Source organism: Lissotriton vulgaris, chromosome 4_1, assembly GCF_964263255.1.
Source record: "Lissotriton vulgaris chromosome 4_1, aLisVul1.2, whole genome shotgun sequence".
NCBI lineage: Eukaryota > Metazoa > Chordata > Amphibia > Caudata > Salamandridae > Lissotriton > Lissotriton vulgaris.
The window spans coordinates 1,893,031,672-1,893,050,844 of NC_141691.1; the positions used below are offsets into that span (position 1 = coordinate 1,893,031,672).

The 19,173-nt window shown below is 47.3% G+C and overlaps 1 protein-coding gene across 1 annotated transcript in view; it reads right to left on the reverse strand.

The window, feature by feature from the left end:
- ADCY8 (adenylate cyclase 8) overlaps positions 1-19,173 on the reverse strand; it is a 1,172,958-nt gene that overhangs the window by 31,768 nt on the left and 1,122,017 nt on the right. Inside the window, exon 14 of the mRNA XM_086966223.1 lies at positions 15,703-15,861. Within this exon, the coding sequence (XP_086822349.1) occupies positions 15,703-15,861 (159 nt within the window). The remainder of the gene's footprint in view (positions 1-15,702; positions 15,862-19,173) is intronic.

A 19,173-nucleotide genomic window follows, 5' to 3' on the forward strand; every position in this document is an offset into this window, starting at 1 on the left:
ACGCAATGGCAGCAAAAACAATGCGCCCTATTTACAACGTGATGCATCTAGGGAGATGCTTCACGTTGTAAAGCCCTGCGTCACATTCTACCTGCGACAGGTATAATGTATGCAGGGGAGCGTTCCTACGCAGGAAAGCCTCATAAAAGTGACACAGTGAATCTAGAAGATTTCACGGTGTCACTTTTAGGATGCCACTGCATCACAACCTTACGCCTGCTTGAAGCAGGCGTAAGGAGTGACGCAGTGTAGTGGGAATAGGCCACAAATCGCATTGCTGGAGTTGTGTATTGCTTGCGACACAACTCTAGTAATGCGTGACTTTTGCCCCAACTGATGCGTCAGAATTTCTGACGCATCTGCCAATCCTTCAGCCATCGTGCGCCACATTGTAAATACGGCGCATCCATGGTGGCGCAAGCATTTTTTAGGGTGGCACAAGGTAAGTGACGCATCTCTATATATGCGTCACTTTCTTGTAAATCTGCCTCTAGGAGTTTACAGTCCTACGTGACCTCAATTTATTAATTTATTTATGTGCTTATATAGCGCAGGACTCGACCCCCGTAGGGGTATCTCCGCGTTTGGTTCACCAAGTGTGCATGAAACAGAGCTTTAGGAAGGCGCATGAGGTTATGCTGTCAGAAACAGATGTGTCTTAAGCGTTTTCCTAAAAATAAGATAGTTGGTGGTTTGTCACAGACCAGGGGGAAGTTTGTTCCAAAGGGTAAGGCCCATGTACGAGAGTGCTCGACCGCCCTGCCTTGCCTTTCTAACCGGAGGGACCTGTAGCGATAGTTGGCCACTAGAACGAAGGAGACGTCCAGGGTTGTGTATGTTGAATTTTTGAGCCAAATATTGAGGACCTGAGCCAAACAGGCTTTTATGTATAACACAGCAGATTTTAAACTTAACCCGTTGACGAATGGGCAGCCAATGGAGTTTTTCCAGGAGAGGGCGAGAGGGTGTTCTAGACGGGACATTTAAGACCAGTCTTGCCGCAGTATTTTGAGCCACTTGCAGTCTGCTGAGCACATCTTCATTAGCAGATAGGAAGAGGCCGTTACAATAATCTAGCCGGCTGACTACAAGGGCCTGGACAAGGGTCTTTCTGAAAATGTCTAACAAGAACGGGAATACGCGCCTCAGAAGTCCAATCACCCGAAAACAGGACCCTGTCACCTGATTCGCATGTTCTTTTAACAGTAGTCCCTGGTCCAATCGCACGCCTAAGTTCTTTACTGTCTGTTTAGGGCAGGGGACAGGTCCCAAGTCCAGTGGCCACCAATGTAAATGTGTGGGTGTACTTGTAAAGCGCACTGCGACTCCATGGAGTATCCTGGCGCTGAAGACCCAGTTTTCCCTGTGAGATGGTCCCTTTCTGGGTATCTCCAAGGTGAAACCAGGCATCCCCGGCGTCTGTGGGGGGCCGTTGTAGAGATGAGGCAAGCTTAATGCCCAGAGTTGCCAAGTGTGTTCCCTGGTTAGAGTAGGCACCGAGGCAAGAATTATCAAGTCCGTTTTGACCCTGGTCCTCGACCCTGCCGCGTCAGGAATTGAACCCTGGTCCCGGGCCGTTCTCTGCTTACGGGTCTGCCGCCTCTAACCAGTGAGCCACACCACTCCACAATCCGGAGACCAGAGGAGAGGAGCCTTCCCAAAGAGCATGACCTCGGTCTTGCCCACGTTACATTGTAGGTAGTTGGAGGCCATCCAGTCAGACACCGCTCTCATTCCATCAGCAAAAGAATGTTTAATTGCAGGAGTGAGGGTCTGGAATGGAAACAGAAGCTGAGTGTCGTCAGCATACGACACTGGAGTGAATCCATGTGCTCTCACAATGTCAGCTAAAGGGGCCACATACAGATTAAATAGTGTAGGGCTTAGGCATGAGTCTTGTGGGACCCCCTTGGTGAGCTCCCTAGAAGTGGAATGATAGGAGCCCAAGCTGACACTTTGTGAGCGTCCTGAGAGAAAACTCTCAAACCAGGACAGAGCCAAACCTCCTATCCCCACCTTCTGCAGGGGACCGAGAAGAATATCATGTGATACCATGTCTAAGGCTGCGGCAGATCCAACAGCACCAGAATCATAGAGCCCCCTCTATCCTGTGCCATCCTGATGTTATCTGTCACAGAGAAGAGCGCTGATTCGGTGCTGTAGTTGGGTCTGAATCCTGATTGTGTGTGGTCAAGCCCTCCCGATGCCTCGATGAAATTAGACAACTGGGTATTCACATGCTTCTCGGTCAGCTTGCTCAAATATGGCAGAAGGGAAATTGGGCGGAGGTTGGATGGGTCTGTCCATGGTAAGGCCGAGTTCTTGCGAATAGGGTTAACTACAGCTCTTTTCCTTTCTTGTCCATTCCAATTGAGATGGCAGTCCTACTTCACCATGAATGCGGTGACATTTTTGATCACTAAGATTTAAATGAAAAACTCGACAGGAAAGTGTGCCTCTCATAACCCTGAATCATTTGGATACATTAAACACAACAATATCTAAAACAATAATTTTACTTGGTGTACAGTCAAGTTCACAAATAGTGGTGAAAGGGGAGCTTTCAACATGATATGGCTGATATTTATTTTTTTCGTAAGTGCTACATGTCATTGTTAGGACACTATAAAACCTGTATGCCAATCTATGGATAGTTGACTGTATTTTACTGGAGACCTGGTGCTATAGTTCCAGTAAGCCTGCTGCAAGGTGGTGACCTTGCGGCAGGCTTACTGGAAAAAAAGTAGTTCGCTTTAAAAGGTAAATATTATGTAATGGAAATAGAACACCTACACAGATATACGACCAGGGAACCTGAGACAAACCTCTCACCTTTACTTCATGATGTGGTCCGTTTCAGAGGGCTTTCTGGTCTCGAGATTAGTTGAAACAAGTCCGAATTTTTCCCCTTGACGGATACCACAGCCTCCTGTCCCCTAGACGTTCCTTTAAAATGGTGTACAGACCTACCCAGATACCTTGGCATCCATCTCAATTGTCAAAGTGCTGAAGTTGTACGCCTCAATTATGGTCCCGTAATAGATAGATTAGCATCCCAAATACAGTAACGGATTAAACTTCCACTATCCATAGCGGGCCGAATAGCAATCATAAAGAGGGTGCTACTACCCTGTTTTTTATATTTATTCCTCAACATCTCGATAGTCCTGACTAATGCCTTTTTCGCCACTTTACGTGGAATGCTAAAGCGCTTGGTATGTGCTGGCAAGCAACGCAGAGTCAACTGGCAAACCTTGGCCCTTCCTTATGAGCGTTGAGGGTTTAATGTCCCCGATTTTTACTTCTACTATTTAGTGGTGCAAGCACACTTCGCATACCACTGGTTTCATTATGATGCACGGCTGCAATTTCTGAAGCCGAAATGGTCGCAGACCCATCCATACCCACTCTCCACAATTATGCCATGAGGACTACGTAGACTACAACGGTATCTTGGTTTTAGTTATTTGTATTCCCGACATGTCGGTCGCGCTGCCAATCCCTAACTGCCAATAACCATTGAAGCCCTCACCAAACACACCTTATTCACGTGCTGACTATTCAAGCTGGGTGACCTCTTTGCAGATGCCGAAAAGCGCTCCGGTACTTCAGTAGCAGATGGGTATAATGTGACATACATGGACAGATTAATTCTACATCGACTGCACAATACAGTCCGCACTGAGGTCCTGACTCCCCGTTTGGAACTACACAACAAAAAGGTACAGAGTTCCCCGGGGAAAGTCAACTAAATGACTACAATTAACCTCACTCTCATGGAGGTGAACATCAAAAGTGAATGTTGTGAACCCTTTGTCGGAATTTTAGGGATACCTCACACAAGACATCGGTTGGACGACTGTTGTCATCCCACCCGATGGTCGTCCAGCGTCATCATCGGTATCCTGCCCCTTCGACAGGCTGGCGGTGCAATGCCCGTCGGGCAGCACAAGGTGCTGCGCTTTGGTGGAGTTCTTTTATTCCTTTGCCGTAGGGTGTGTGAGTGTGAGGGGCCTAAAAAAGTGCAATAGTGAGCGTGAGTGAGGTGTTTCTAAAAAAAGTCAGTGGAGTCCATTGGGGGAAATTTTAATAACATGGCTCACTGCTTTATTAAAAGTTAAGGGGTATTGAGGCGAGACAGTTAGGTATCCAAACCTCATTCAACCCTTAGTGCAGGTGTGGTCGACATGTTTCTTGCCATAAGGGCAATTCTTCAGGACCAAAAAAAGTGCTCATATGATTGCTTATCGATTTCTCAGTAGTAGGAGGAATCGAGGATACGACCTGGCTTGGTGTCGTGGGATCAACCCTCCATTGAGACCCTACCCAGAAATAGGAAGGAAACAAAAGAAGGTACAGTCAATAATATGTCTGTTGTATGAGGGAAACACACTGCATTAATTCCGTCATGCATATTGTGTGCTAAGGCCAGGAAAGGGGTAATGATTAGCCCCTTTACTGAGGTGACATTCACGTGAGAGAGAAGGTAAGAAGGAAGTATAAACGAGGGGCTACCCCGTTTAATATGTGAAAGAGGTATATAGGAAGTCGGCATGCGAAATGTGTGCCCCATAGTTGGCGTGCACAATAATCATTATATATCGTATGCCGCAGCTGCCTGTGTGTTGTATTGAGGGCTCACAACCATTAGTGAGTATGTACATCCACACACAGACGTTTAAACAAAGTTTAGGAAAATTCACGGAAAGAGGACCATATTGACACTCAGACACTGCGGCAAAAAATTGCCTAGCACCAATAAGGTGAGGATACCGTTTTAAATTAACATTAACCAAGCATGCGAAGGTGATGCCAACCTAATAATCTTACCCGTAGTCCCCAATGGGAGATCCCCTAGGCTGTCCTGGTGGGGCCAGAACTATGTGTAAAAACCTAGGGACGAGTAAAGGGTCAGAAATTAAGTTAGCGGTTGAGCTTACCAAAAGGTGCCGCATCGGGAACAACCACGGCGTGCAGAGAGAAAAAAGCTCGCGGTATTCCTAGCGTTGGATCAAGGCACCTTACCTGGTTAGTTGCTGGCAGAAGGCATCTATTCACCTACCCCACCCACGTCGAGATGATCGCAGGACAGCCGGAGTCACCGTGGAGTGCAACCGGTGTTGAAGAAAGCCGGTAGCGCGGGAGCTATCGAGGCGTGTCCAGAGCGCGTTGCTAGGTAACTCGACGCGGGTGTGGAAAGCGATGACGACCGAGTCACACAGGGTAGTGACTGTGGGCGCCATTTTGGAATGGGTGGGTCGAGGTTTAGAAGGCATCAGTTATTACTGAGGGGAGGACAATAAAGTCCAAATATCGAGCTATCTGGCTAGCGACGTCCAAGGCACCGCATCATTGAGGCCGAGTTCGTCGGTATGCAAGTGATGCACCCATCTCTGTTCCAATCTGAAGAGGGCTTGTTGGTTTTTGCCAGGCTGACATTCGAGGACAGTCCATCGTATGTGCTCAGTAGAGTGACTGAGTTCTCTGCAGTGGTCATAGAGTCTTGTGTGTGTCTTATGGCAACGAATGTTGCTATTGTGCTCTATGATGCGCTGTTTTACGGGGCGCATCGTCATCCCAATGTAGAGCATTTGGCATGGACAGATCAGAACATAGACACACCTAGCACTGTTACAATTAGTGTGTCTGTTGAAGGTCCATGTGAAGTCTTTGTCCAGTTCGATAGTTTTCCCCGTTTGGAACTGCCTGATTTTCCATTATTATCACTAATCAGTATAACTCCAAAACGTTCCCAATTGGTCTTGCGACTATATCATGCAGCTCTCTCACTGCCTGTTGTAGATAAGGGTGCACGAGCAACTTGGGAGAGAAATCTGGGTAGGCCAATGCTGGATACGACATGGTACTTCTGCTGTGAGCAAACCAGATTGATCTCAAGTATTCACATGCATAAACTCCTACATTCCAGGGGGAAGTTTGTTCCAAAGGGTAAGGCCCATGTACGAGAGTGCTCGACCGCCCTGCCTTGCCTTTCTAACCGGAGGGACCTGTAGCGATAGTTGGCCACTAGAACGAAGGAGACGTCCAGGGTTGTGTATGTTGAATTTTTGAGCCAAATATTGAGGACCTGAGCCAAACAGGCTTTTATGTATAACACAGCAGATTTTAAACTTAACCCGTTGACGAATGGGCAGCCAATGGAGTTTTTCCAGGAGAGGGCGAGAGGGTGTTCTAGACGGGACATTTAAGACCAGTCTTGCCGCAGTATTTTGAGCCACTTGCAGTCTGCTGAGCACATCTTCATTAGCAGATAGGAAGAGGCCGTTACAATAATCTAGCCGGCTGACTACAAGGGCCTGGACAAGGGTCTTTCTGAAAATGTCTAACAAGAACGGGAATACGCGCCTCAGAAGTCCAATCACCCGAAAACAGGACCCTGTCACCTGATTCGCATGTTCTTTTAACAGTAGTCCCTGGTCCAATCGCACGCCTAAGTTCTTTACTGTCTGTTTAGGGCAGGGGACAGGTCCCAAGTCCAGTGGCCACCAATGTAAATGTGTGGGTGTACTTGTAAAGCGCACTGCGACTCCATGGAGTATCCTGGCGCTGAAGACCCAGTTTTCCCTGTGAGATGGTCCCTTTCTGGGTATCTCCAAGGTGAAACCAGGCATCCCCGGCGTCTGTGGGGGGCCGTTGTAGAGATGAGGCAAGCTTAATGCCCAGAGTTGCCAAGTGTGTTCCCTGGTTAGAGTAGGCACCGAGGCAAGAATTATCAAGTCCGTTTTGACCCTGGTCCTCGACCCTGCCGCGTCAGGAATTGAACCCTGGTCCCGGGCCGTTCTCTGCTTACGGGTCTGCCGCCTCTAACCAGTGAGCCACACCACTCCACAATCCGGAGACCAGAGGAGAGGAGCCTTCCCAAAGAGCATGACCTCGGTCTTGCCCACGTTACATTGTAGGTAGTTGGAGGCCATCCAGTCAGACACCGCTCTCATTCCATCAGCAAAAGAATGTTTAATTGCAGGAGTGAGGGTCTGGAATGGAAACAGAAGCTGAGTGTCGTCAGCATACGACACTGGAGTGAATCCATGTGCTCTCACAATGTCAGCTAAAGGGGCCACATACAGATTAAATAGTGTAGGGCTTAGGCATGAGTCTTGTGGGACCCCCTTGGTGAGCTCCCTAGAAGTGGAATGATAGGAGCCCAAGCTGACACTTTGTGAGCGTCCTGAGAGAAAACTCTCAAACCAGGACAGAGCCAAACCTCCTATCCCCACCTTCTGCAGGGGACCGAGAAGAATATCATGTGATACCATGTCTAAGGCTGCGGCAGATCCAACAGCACCAGAATCATAGAGCCCCCTCTATCCTGTGCCATCCTGATGTTATCTGTCACAGAGAAGAGCGCTGATTCGGTGCTGTAGTTGGGTCTGAATCCTGATTGTGTGTGGTCAAGCCCTCCCGATGCCTCGATGAAATTAGACAACTGGGTATTCACATGCTTCTCGGTCAGCTTGCTCAAATATGGCAGAAGGGAAATTGGGCGGAGGTTGGATGGGTCTGTCCATGGTAAGGCCGAGTTCTTGCGAATAGGGTTAACTACAGCTCTTTTCCTTTCTTGTCCATTCCAATTGAGATGGCAGTCCTACTTCACCATGAATGCGGTGACATTTTTGATCACTAAGATTTAAATGAAAAACTCGACAGGAAAGTGTGCCTCTCATAACCCTGAATCATTTGGATACATTAAACACAACAATATCTAAAACAATAATTTTACTTGGTGTACAGTCAAGTTCACAAATAGTGGTGAAAGGGGAGCTTTCAACATGATATGGCTGATATTTATTTTTTTCGTAAGTGCTACATGTCATTGTTAGGACACTATAAAACCTGTATGCCAATCTATGGATAGTTGACTGTATTTTACTGGAGACCTGGTGCTATAGTTCCAGTAAGCCTGCTGCAAGGTGGTGACCTTGCGGCAGGCTTACTGGAAAAAAAGTAGTTCGCTTTAAAAGGTAAATATTATGTAATGGAAATAGAACACCTACACAGATATACGACCAGGGAACCTGAGACAAACCTCTCACCTTTACTTCATGATGTGGTCCGTTTCAGAGGGCTTTCTGGTCTCGAGATTAGTTGAAACAAGTCCGAATTTTTCCCCTTGACGGATACCACAGCCTCCTGTCCCCTAGACGTTCCTTTAAAATGGTGTACAGACCTACCCAGATACCTTGGCATCCATCTCAATTGTCAAAGTGCTGAAGTTGTACGCCTCAATTATGGTCCCGTAATAGATAGATTAGCATCCCAAATACAGTAACGGATTAAACTTCCACTATCCATAGCGGGCCGAATAGCAATCATAAAGAGGGTGCTACTACCCTGTTTTTTATATTTATTCCTCAACATCTCGATAGTCCTGACTAATGCCTTTTTCGCCACTTTACGTGGAATGCTAAAGCGCTTGGTATGTGCTGGCAAGCAACGCAGAGTCAACTGGCAAACCTTGGCCCTTCCTTATGAGCGTTGAGGGTTTAATGTCCCCGATTTTTACTTCTACTATTTAGTGGTGCAAGCACACTTCGCATACCACTGGTTTCATTATGATGCACGGCTGCAATTTCTGAAGCCGAAATGGTCGCAGACCCATCCATACCCACTCTCCACAATTATGCCATGAGGACTACGTAGACTACAACGGTATCTTGGTTTTAGTTATTTGTATTCCCGACATGTCGGTCGCGCTGCCAATCCCTAACTGCCAATAACCATTGAAGCCCTCACCAAACACACCTTATTCACGTGCTGACTATTCAAGCTGGGTGACCTCTTTGCAGATGCCGAAAAGCGCTCCGGTACTTCAGTAGCAGATGGGTATAATGTGACATACATGGACAGATTAATTCTACATCGACTGCACAATACAGTCCGCACTGAGGTCCTGACTCCCCGTTTGGAACTACACAACAAAAAGGTACAGAGTTCCCCGGGGAAAGTCAACTAAATGACTACAATTAACCTCACTCTCATGGAGGTGAACATCAAAAGTGAATGTTGTGAACCCTTTGTCGGAATTTTAGGGATACCTCACACAAGACATCGGTTGGACGACTGTTGTCATCCCACCCGATGGTCGTCCAGCGTCATCATCGGTATCCTGCCCCTTCGACAGGCTGGCGGTGCAATGCCCGTCGGGCAGCACAAGGTGCTGCGCTTTGGTGGAGTTCTTTTATTCCTTTGCCGTAGGGTGTGTGAGTGTGAGGGGCCTAAAAAAGTGCAATAGTGAGCGTGAGTGAGGTGTTTCTAAAAAAAGTCAGTGGAGTCCATTGGGGGAAATTTTAATAACATGGCTCACTGCTTTATTAAAAGTTAAGGGGTATTGAGGCGAGACAGTTAGGTATCCAAACCTCATTCAACCCTTAGTGCAGGTGTGGTCGACATGTTTCTTGCCATAAGGGCAATTCTTCAGGACCAAAAAAAGTGCTCATATGATTGCTTATCGATTTCTCAGTAGTAGGAGGAATCGAGGATACGACCTGGCTTGGTGTCGTGGGATCAACCCTCCATTGAGACCCTACCCAGAAATAGGAAGGAAACAAAAGAAGGTACAGTCAATAATATGTCTGTTGTATGAGGGAAACACACTGCATTAATTCCGTCATGCATATTGTGTGCTAAGGCCAGGAAAGGGGTAATGATTAGCCCCTTTACTGAGGTGACATTCACGTGAGAGAGAAGGTAAGAAGGAAGTATAAACGAGGGGCTACCCCGTTTAATATGTGAAAGAGGTATATAGGAAGTCGGCATGCGAAATGTGTGCCCCATAGTTGGCGTGCACAATAATCATTATATATCGTATGCCGCAGCTGCCTGTGTGTTGTATTGAGGGCTCACAACCATTAGTGAGTATGTACATCCACACACAGACGTTTAAACAAAGTTTAGGAAAATTCACGGAAAGAGGACCATATTGACACTCAGACACTGCGGCAAAAAATTGCCTAGCACCAATAAGGTGAGGATACCGTTTTAAATTAACATTAACCAAGCATGCGAAGGTGATGCCAACCTAATAATCTTACCCGTAGTCCCCAATGGGAGATCCCCTAGGCTGTCCTGGTGGGGCCAGAACTATGTGTAAAAACCTAGGGACGAGTAAAGGGTCAGAAATTAAGTTAGCGGTTGAGCTTACCAAAAGGTGCCGCATCGGGAACAACCACGGCGTGCAGAGAGAAAAAAGCTCGCGGTATTCCTAGCGTTGGATCAAGGCACCTTACCTGGTTAGTTGCTGGCAGAAGGCATCTATTCACCTACCCCACCCACGTCGAGATGATCGCAGGACAGCCGGAGTCACCGTGGAGTGCAACCGGTGTTGAAGAAAGCCGGTAGCGCGGGAGCTATCGAGGCGTGTCCAGAGCGCGTTGCTAGGTAACTCGACGCGGGTGTGGAAAGCGATGACGACCGAGTCACACAGGGTAGTGACTGTGGGCGCCATTTTGGAATGGGTGGGTCGAGGTTTAGAAGGCATCAGTTATTACTGAGGGGAGGACAATAAAGTCCAAATATCGAGCTATCTGGCTAGCGACGTCCAAGGCACCGCATCATTGAGGCCGAGTTCGTCGGTATGCAAGTGATGCACCCATCTCTGTTCCAATCTGAAGAGGGCTTGTTGGTTTTTGCCAGGCTGACATTCGAGGACAGTCCATCGTATGTGCTCAGTAGAGTGACTGAGTTCTCTGCAGTGGTCATAGAGTCTTGTGTGTGTCTTATGGCAACGAATGTTGCTATTGTGCTCTATGATGCGCTGTTTTACGGGGCGCATCGTCATCCCAATGTAGAGCATTTGGCATGGACAGATCAGAACATAGACACACCTAGCACTGTTACAATTAGTGTGTCTGTTGAAGGTCCATGTGAAGTCTTTGTCCAGTTCGATAGTTTTCCCCGTTTGGAACTGCCTGATTTTCCATTATTATCACTAATCAGTATAACTCCAAAACGTTCCCAATTGGTCTTGCGACTATATCATGCAGCTCTCTCACTGCCTGTTGTAGATAAGGGTGCACGAGCAACTTGGGAGAGAAATCTGGGTAGGCCAATGCTGGATACGACATGGTACTTCTGCTGTGAGCAAACCAGATTGATCTCAAGTATTCACATGCATAAACTCCTACATTGCAAATATTTACATCTCGCCTGCACTACCCCTCATTTACTGGCCAAGTTTGATCCCACTAAATCAAATTGCTGTACTAGATGGGGTCAAAACATGCTGATTTTTCACATCTTGCGTGGAACTGTGCACAGATAGTGGCCTTTTGGGAAGAGGTGTTTCGCACTTTGTCACAAATGACTGAAACCGAGCTAGGGCCATCCCCGCTTAGGGCACAGTGGGATACGTCAAACCACTCTCGTCGGAATTCGGCATTTCGCCCGCGGATCTTGGCGAGCCCCTGCAGTCAAGGCAACATCCGAGGTGGTACAGTGAGAGGAGCCTGCTCCAACTGCCCACTGGGACCGCCGGTAAGGAGCGATGGGTCTCACCTCCCCGAGATCGGCTGCATGCTCACCAGCATTTGCTGATGCCTGACCTTAAGATAGCAGCGCGTCTCCCCCTGCTTGTGGCGTCATAGAGACCAATGGGGCTGAATTTGAACACTCTTCCAGCAACGTGGGAGCCTTGGTGGGGATGCTGACACCGGAGCCAGGTTTCTGAACAAGGAAAGACAAGCAGACAGTGACTCTGCCCTCAAACTCCTCCTCTGCACAACAATCTGCCCCCTCCCCTGTTGAGCAAAAGATTAAAATGGGGACCGGCTGAATGTTAACACCAACATCAGAACCCCTTGCCTGAACCCTAGATGGCTGCCACTGTAGTCCCTTCCATGTTGTGCTCCTACTTTGAAATATTTAATTTGACATTGACCTTACCCCCATCCGAACATTGAATCTGTGAACTTACCCCCGACCATGGAGACCTAGTTTTCTGGCCGACGCCCGGTGGAGCTACCTGGTAGCTAAAGAGGAGATGGGCTAAGGACTTTCCCTCTCGGCCGTCACCTACCCAGCTGGACGTTGGGCAGATTTGTCCTGCGTCTCTTTGTCTTATGCTCCCTCCTACTCCTTTACCCTACCCCATTACCCCTCTACGCTCTATTTATTTTGCCCTCTATGTTCTCTAAATGTTTTCCCATTGAGATCTAGCTATTTGGCCAATGCCTGGTGGAGCTACCTTATAGCTATAGAGGAGATGGGTTTTGTAACTTCCCCCTTGACCGTCACCTACCCAGCCGGACTTTGGGCAGACTTTCCTTCGTCTCTCTGCTGTACCTCCCTCCTACCCCTTTACCCATACCCCCTTCCAATCTACACTTCACTCATCTCGCCTCTCTGCTCTTGTAATGTGTGTCTAGCAACTGATGTAAATCGTAACTGATGTAAATTTGTAATTTGTGGAACCTCATGTAAAGCGCTCTGATACCTCCAGGTCTAGCCAGCGCTATATAAAACTCTTAAAATAATTAAATAAATAAAATTACCACAGAGAGCAGACACACTTTGCACTGGACAGAAGTGCTAAAGTGCCCAGAGTCCTAGAAGAAGCACTACCACAAAAACTGCAGAACGGAATTACACCAAATTTGGCAGGAAGCTGGATCTTGGTCCAAAAAGCATGCTTTTTGTTAATTAGGCTGAATCTGTGTAGCAGTTTGGAAGATATTAGGCTCCAAAAAGATTTATATATGGGTGGGTGGGCTCTCGGACCCAGTTTTATTAAATAGAGCCCACTGAATGGCCCATGGGGCATTATTTTTACCTTGGGCAGATTTGCTCCCGCTGTAGTAAAACTCTTGTGGGAGCGAGCACTCTGATTGGCTGCCAGCAACATGTGGAAAATGTTGCTGGCAGCCATTCAGGATTTGGGACTTAATCACCAGCAGTGCTTTCTAAAAAATATATAAGGGGGCAGGGTAGTGATACTTGCTCTCCCCAAAGGCCCTGTGGGGGACCCAGAGAGACACCCCCTACCCTCCAGGCTTCGGCCAAAATTGGAAAAAACCCAGACATTTTTCCTTTGATTCCACAGAACTCCTGTGGGTTTGCAGTAAATAAATAAAAAAATCCCGATTTAGTAAAGGGAGTAAACCAGTGCACCAAAAACCTGTCGCTACCACAGAGAGGAATAACAAGTAGAAATATCTTTATTTCTCCTTATGCTTTCCTCTTTCGATGCATTATGCATTATGGATCATGCATTGACAGAGGTAATTGCCTCTAAGGACTTTTTTTTGTTTAGGAAGTTATTCCTTCCTGCAGAAAAACAATGCTTCCTGTAACGCAAGCTGCCTTTCACCACCGTGCAAGGATGCCTGCGTTGGCACCAAGCTGGCACACACTGTGGCAGCTCTATGAGGGTACAGTTGTGCATCATATCTTAGTAGATATGGTGTATTCTGCTCTCAGTTTCACGCACCACAGCTCAGCAATGTTTATTGCTGCCCTGTGTTGTGTGCAGCTCTGCCAAGTACCACACATCTGGGGTTAGACTAACGCATTTTAGTGTGGCGGATTGCATCACTGCACTAAAATGCATAGCCACACATTATAATAACATCTTAACACCACCTGAGTGTGCTGGCAGGGCGGAAGCACAAGCTTGGACTTGGCCGAGCTCATACAGTGCTGTGGTCAGCAACATGTGCATTGCATACTCTGTGCTGCAGACAAGTCTCATTGAGACCCCCACACTTGGCTTGCCTACATGCTATGTGGAGTCTGTCCACATATAGAGAATTGTTTCCGGCAGTGCACATGTGAATGTGTGTGTGTGTGGGGGGGGGGCTTAAGTTGGCTATTGTTTTTGTTATGGTGCCAACGAGCAGAAGATTCTTGGGCCAATTACATTTTTGTTTTTAATCTCTTGTGTGGCGCCCGCCACCAGAGACTGGCACTGGCATATCCAGGTTCTCTCAGTGCATTCGTGGGTGTGAAGCACCACTGTAGCAAACCGTCTGACAGCTAGACTCAAGGGTCCGGTTGGCGCAGGCTGGATGTTTTTAATTTATAACTGCCGGCCTAGGACCCCAGGAAGGAATTACTGCTGCTAGGACCCGCACACCGGAATGCCAGTGGACAACTTAATGTGCGTCCTCATTGACACATGCTGCTGTGTCGGGAGGGGGGTCGGAGTGGTCAGCTGTTTGTATGCAGTGGTCAGTTAAACTTGATGTGTCTTACTATGTCTTTAAAAGGCAAAGGCCTGCTCTGAACTTGGCAGCGTGCCATGCCATGAGCTCTCACCACTACTTCTGTAGTCCTGCAGACTGACAGAGGAGCAGCTCTGTGACAGCCCACCCTCACTTTGGACAGACAACTTTCATTTCTATCTTCATCAGCAACTGACCTGAGCAGTTGTCATCTGTGAGTGTGAGTGAGTCCACAGACTGTTACAGTGACAGCGGTTGCCCAAGGCAGGCATTATTTTTCCAAGCACTGCCCGAGACTGAGTGAATTGGTAAGTAAAAAACAAACTCAAATAATTAGGGTTCCCGCTTTTGTCTGGTGGCAGTTGCCATAAAGTAGCGCAGAGGGTTACGCATATCACAAACTGTGTTTTATGTGGATATCTCAGTGGGTTAGGTTTTTTGTCACAGACATCCTTTTTTTACTAGAGGTTCAGTCCTACCTGGCGCTGAGCAGGGGGTGGGGTGATGTGCTTACAAATATCGTATGGGTTTAAAGCACCTGCAGCAGAGTTACTTATGCATCCAGCTATTTTCAGACAACAATAAACATTTAAAAAATAACCCTAGTGATTAATATACTTTAGTGGAAAGAGATTGGAGTTTTGTCCAGTGGCCCTTTCAACTCCCCATCAAGTAGTGCAAAGGGTTAATATGACTGCTACAGACAATGTGTACCAGCACATCACAGTACTGTATGCAATGTGTATAGCTCTGTGGGTTACTACTTTTATCACCAGGCACTAGGTTAGTGTCCTTCCATTTCAGGTGCTTTGCAGCAGTTTAAAGAATTTAGAATTTCTCCTTGCTCAAATAGGTGTATTTCTGATAAGTATCTATTTCCATAGACTTCATTACTGGATTTTACTCACGACAAAGTGTCACTCAAAGAGTCACACATTTGGTCGTTCAATATTATAAGTACACCGAAACCATGAAAATATCACACATAAGTAATCTGAAACCTTGGCAGCTATGTAGCGGAAACATTAGTAAAGGGGCCCTGGAGTGTAGGGCGGTGAAAGAAAGACGCATTGGGGTGGAAACAAGACTAGGCAGCCTTGGCGTTGTCAGTTCTGTCATTCTTCAGTGGCAGTGGCAGGCTCATGAGAAAAACTCTGAGCCTGCGCACTTATTTTTGATGTGAACAAAATCAGCAGTGCGTAGATTGCAGCACAGGTAACGTGACAGGTAATCGGAAGTGACGGACCTGAAGTAGGTTACTCCATGGGCACGCAAATAGTTTATTCTCCTGTGTATTAGCCCTTAGGCAGCGCTCTGAGAGATGCCTTCACAACCGTTTATCCTCAGCACTCACTGTTTAACAGCTGTATTCTGTAAATCTGACTGAAAGCTGCGAACAGAATAATTTAAGAGCAACGTGTAGCAAGCAGCGGCAAGGTCGCCTGTCACGGTTGGAGCTCTATAGAAATCAGTATGAGCACTGCATCGTCGGAGAGACTTCAGTCATATTCAAATAAACACTTACTTCGTTATCTCTATCCTTCTCCAGGAAATGTCGAGCAACGTGGCTTGGAAGAATGTTTCTTAGCATATTTTCGTTGTGCTCCCGTAACTCCTTCATTTCGTTGATTTCTTCTTTGGCCTGCACACGCCACAGAAAGTCCAGCCTTGCTGTGTATTCCAGCTGTGTGCATAAACAGAGAAAACAGACTCATAGCAGGAAATGACTGCAGATAGAATCTTGATAGGTGTACTTCATTCATTATAGTTCATTGAAACAAGCTGTGCGTCACAGAGAAATACAGACTATTCTATAATCAACTAAGGCCAACATCTTGCAGAAACGTGGTGTCTGTAATTTATTCTCCATTAATGTGCAGAAAACTTTAATGCCATGGGTAAAACACCTTCAGACAAGAAATTATTCAGCATTTCTTTTACATACCTGTTTGTATGTATGCATATGTTTGTATTTGTATGTATGCATATGTTTGTATTTGTAGAGGGCAAACCTAGCTTGAGAGCTCTGAACATGGGGCATGGCCATCTCAAAGATACAGTTACTGAAGGGTGGATAAGTGAAGACTGTTGTTCAGGGTAGTGCTTCTTGAAGAACAAGTTACTTACCTTCGGTATCTCCTTATCTGTGAGAGACTATATCTAGCCACAGATTCGTTACCTTTTAAATTTCCCAAGGTGTCATACTGGATTCTGAATGTTTTTTGTGAGCAGTACCCTGCATGCTGGTAGGTGACGTTGATCATCTCTGTGTCTGTCGTCTGCGTAGTCCTGTGGTGAGCCTGTATTCATCAGCTAGTCACTGAGGTAGCAGAAGACTGGTACACCTGACCTCCCAGATAAGCTGCAACCACCACCATCGCCTTGATGCACATCCGAGGGGTGTTGGTAAGGCAAAAAGGAAGCACGGTGAACTGAAAGTGCTTGTGGCCTACAGTAAACTGCAGATAGCACCAGTCGGCAGGGAGGACGGGAATATGAAAATAAGCATCTTGCAAGTCCAACGCTACCATCCAGTCTCCTGGGTCCAGGGCAGAGAAGACCAGAGCTAACATGAGCATTTTGAATTTCTCTTTTTTGAGGAAGAGACTGAGAGTTCAGAGATCACGGCGAGGACGAAGGCCCTTGTCCTTTTTTGGAACCAGAATGTAACGGAAATAACACCCACAACCTACTTCTGGCATGAGAACCTTCTCTATGTCTTCCTTGGCTAAGAGATCCATGACCTCCTCACAGAGAACATACAGATCAACCTCTGTCAGCTGATCGTGAAATGGTGGCATGGAGGGAGGAGTAGTCATGAAGGAGAGGGAGTAGCCCATTCGGACAATCTGCAAAAACCCACCTGTACGATGCCAATGGGGCAGGAGAAGGCAAATCCTACCGCCAACTGGGTGCCCATGGTGGCACAAGGGCATACTAGGAGGCTTTGCCGCGTCTCTCCCGGGACCCGTGGCAGCACTTGCGCAACCATATCCCACAAAATGTGGGAATAATGGCCCAAAAGGCATGCAGTGTTCACGGACCATAATGCAAGGCTGGCAGAGGAAAACATTTTCTTCCCAAATGAGCCTAATCCAGGGAAGTGGTAGGGAAATTACCTTGGGAGGTGGAGGCCTGAACCACCAAGCATGAGGAAGTTTGAGTCCCCAGGCGCGGGGTGATGGTGGCAGGCAATCGTCCTATTTACAGGAGCCACTGTCCTGGGTTTGGATCCGGTATCCAACAGGAAAAAAGTGAGGGTGTCATTCAATGGGAATAAAGTTTCTGAGGTGGAGACTTCCGGTTGCAGCACCTCTGTCAAGAGATTAGTCTTGACTGCAACCGTGAGTAGCTGAAGTTCAAGGAATTCAACCGCCCTCGGCACCACCAGTGTGAAAGGAGCTCTCTCCTCCATAGCCATAGTAGGGAGAGAAATTAGACCAGCATCTGGAGATGTATCCAAGCGGTCTACCTCACCCAAGACCTCACACCAATCCACACTCTGTTCTTCCTCATAGGGCTGGTATTCTGAAGGGTCCAGTGACCCCTACAAGTCTTCTCTGAGGCATGGCTGATGAAAATAAGGCTCAGGCTCTGATCTCAGAGGCACGTATTCTGCGGGCATCGGAGTCGGCATTGGGCGATGTCCCTCTGGCTCCAAGTCGGAGTTGGAGATGACAATGGGGATGGTTCCATTGGAGGGATGCCGGTGTCACCAGGAGCATCGGCATTAGGACCAGAGCCGGGGAAGGTCGAGATGGCATGACTGGGGTTGGTCCAGATCTCGGAAAGGATCCCTGAGGTCCCACCAAAGCTGGAACTGCAGCTGACGGTGCGAAACTAGCTGGCCCCATCTGACCCTGCGGAGACAGAAGGCGGTTTGACAGGGTAGGGCCGCCCAATTATGAGGCGGATGACTTAACCAAACTCTTTCAGTTGGGTGGGGGTCACTCCGGCCATCAGTAATTCAGGAATGTGCTTAGTCGGCCCAGGTACAGGTTGTCGGGAATATCGCCTAGAACGTCAAGTCTTCCACGTCTCATTGGCTGATGGATCAGGAGAAGTCAAAGAGTGCTTTGACTTCTTGCTCTTCTTTTTGTGCATCATACCTGAGTGACCCGATGACTGCAAATGGGACAAGGAGGACTTTGATCCTGGGATCTTCCCTTTGACCGCTATCTTGACTTCTGTGGAGTCGCATGCCTGTTCACTAGCAGCTTCAGGGACCTCTCCCTCAAACCCTTCAGGGCCATGGCCTGGCAATCGGGGAACAACTTGGTATTGTGGTCACATTCCTGACATCAAAGACAAATGAGTTGCAGGTCCATCACCGACATCGGTCGGTGACTGACACCACAGAGGTTATGACCCGAATTGCAAAAAGACATCCTTGACACACCAGGAAGAAACCTCAAAATAGTCAACACAACCTAAAAAAAAAGCCTGTAAAAACATGACATGGAGTAGCTCTTCACCAGATCAGCACTAGCTGGCGTGGAAAGAAGGAAACTGATGCCTGCATGCCTGGTTGGCGCCTATATAGGTATCGCAATGTCACTTTAGGCGCTGACGACGAACGCAGAGCCGATTGACACCACCTACCAGGGCACAGGCAACTGCTCACAAAAGTCTTCCAGATTCAGTCTGATGCCTGGAGAAATTCAAAAGGTAAGGAATCTGCGGCTAGAAGTCTCTATCAGATGAGGTATATTTCAGTTTTTTTCCAAATTCTAGGAGAGCTTGTGCTTTTCCAGATGCTGGGAGCACAGAGAAAACTTTCCATCAGTTTTATTTCCTTCTTGCAATGTTTTGTCTCCAGTCTAGGAAAATCCATGTTCATGGTCTGACATGTCCCCCAGATGTGTCTATTTTGTTGCTAAGGTAAGCTAGGGTCTTTAATTGATTTTTTATGAGTAGTTCAGAACCTCTTGAAGATGATCTGGACTAGAAGGGGGAGCCTTTGTCTTTCTTTTAACTTGGGAGTGACATTGTCAGA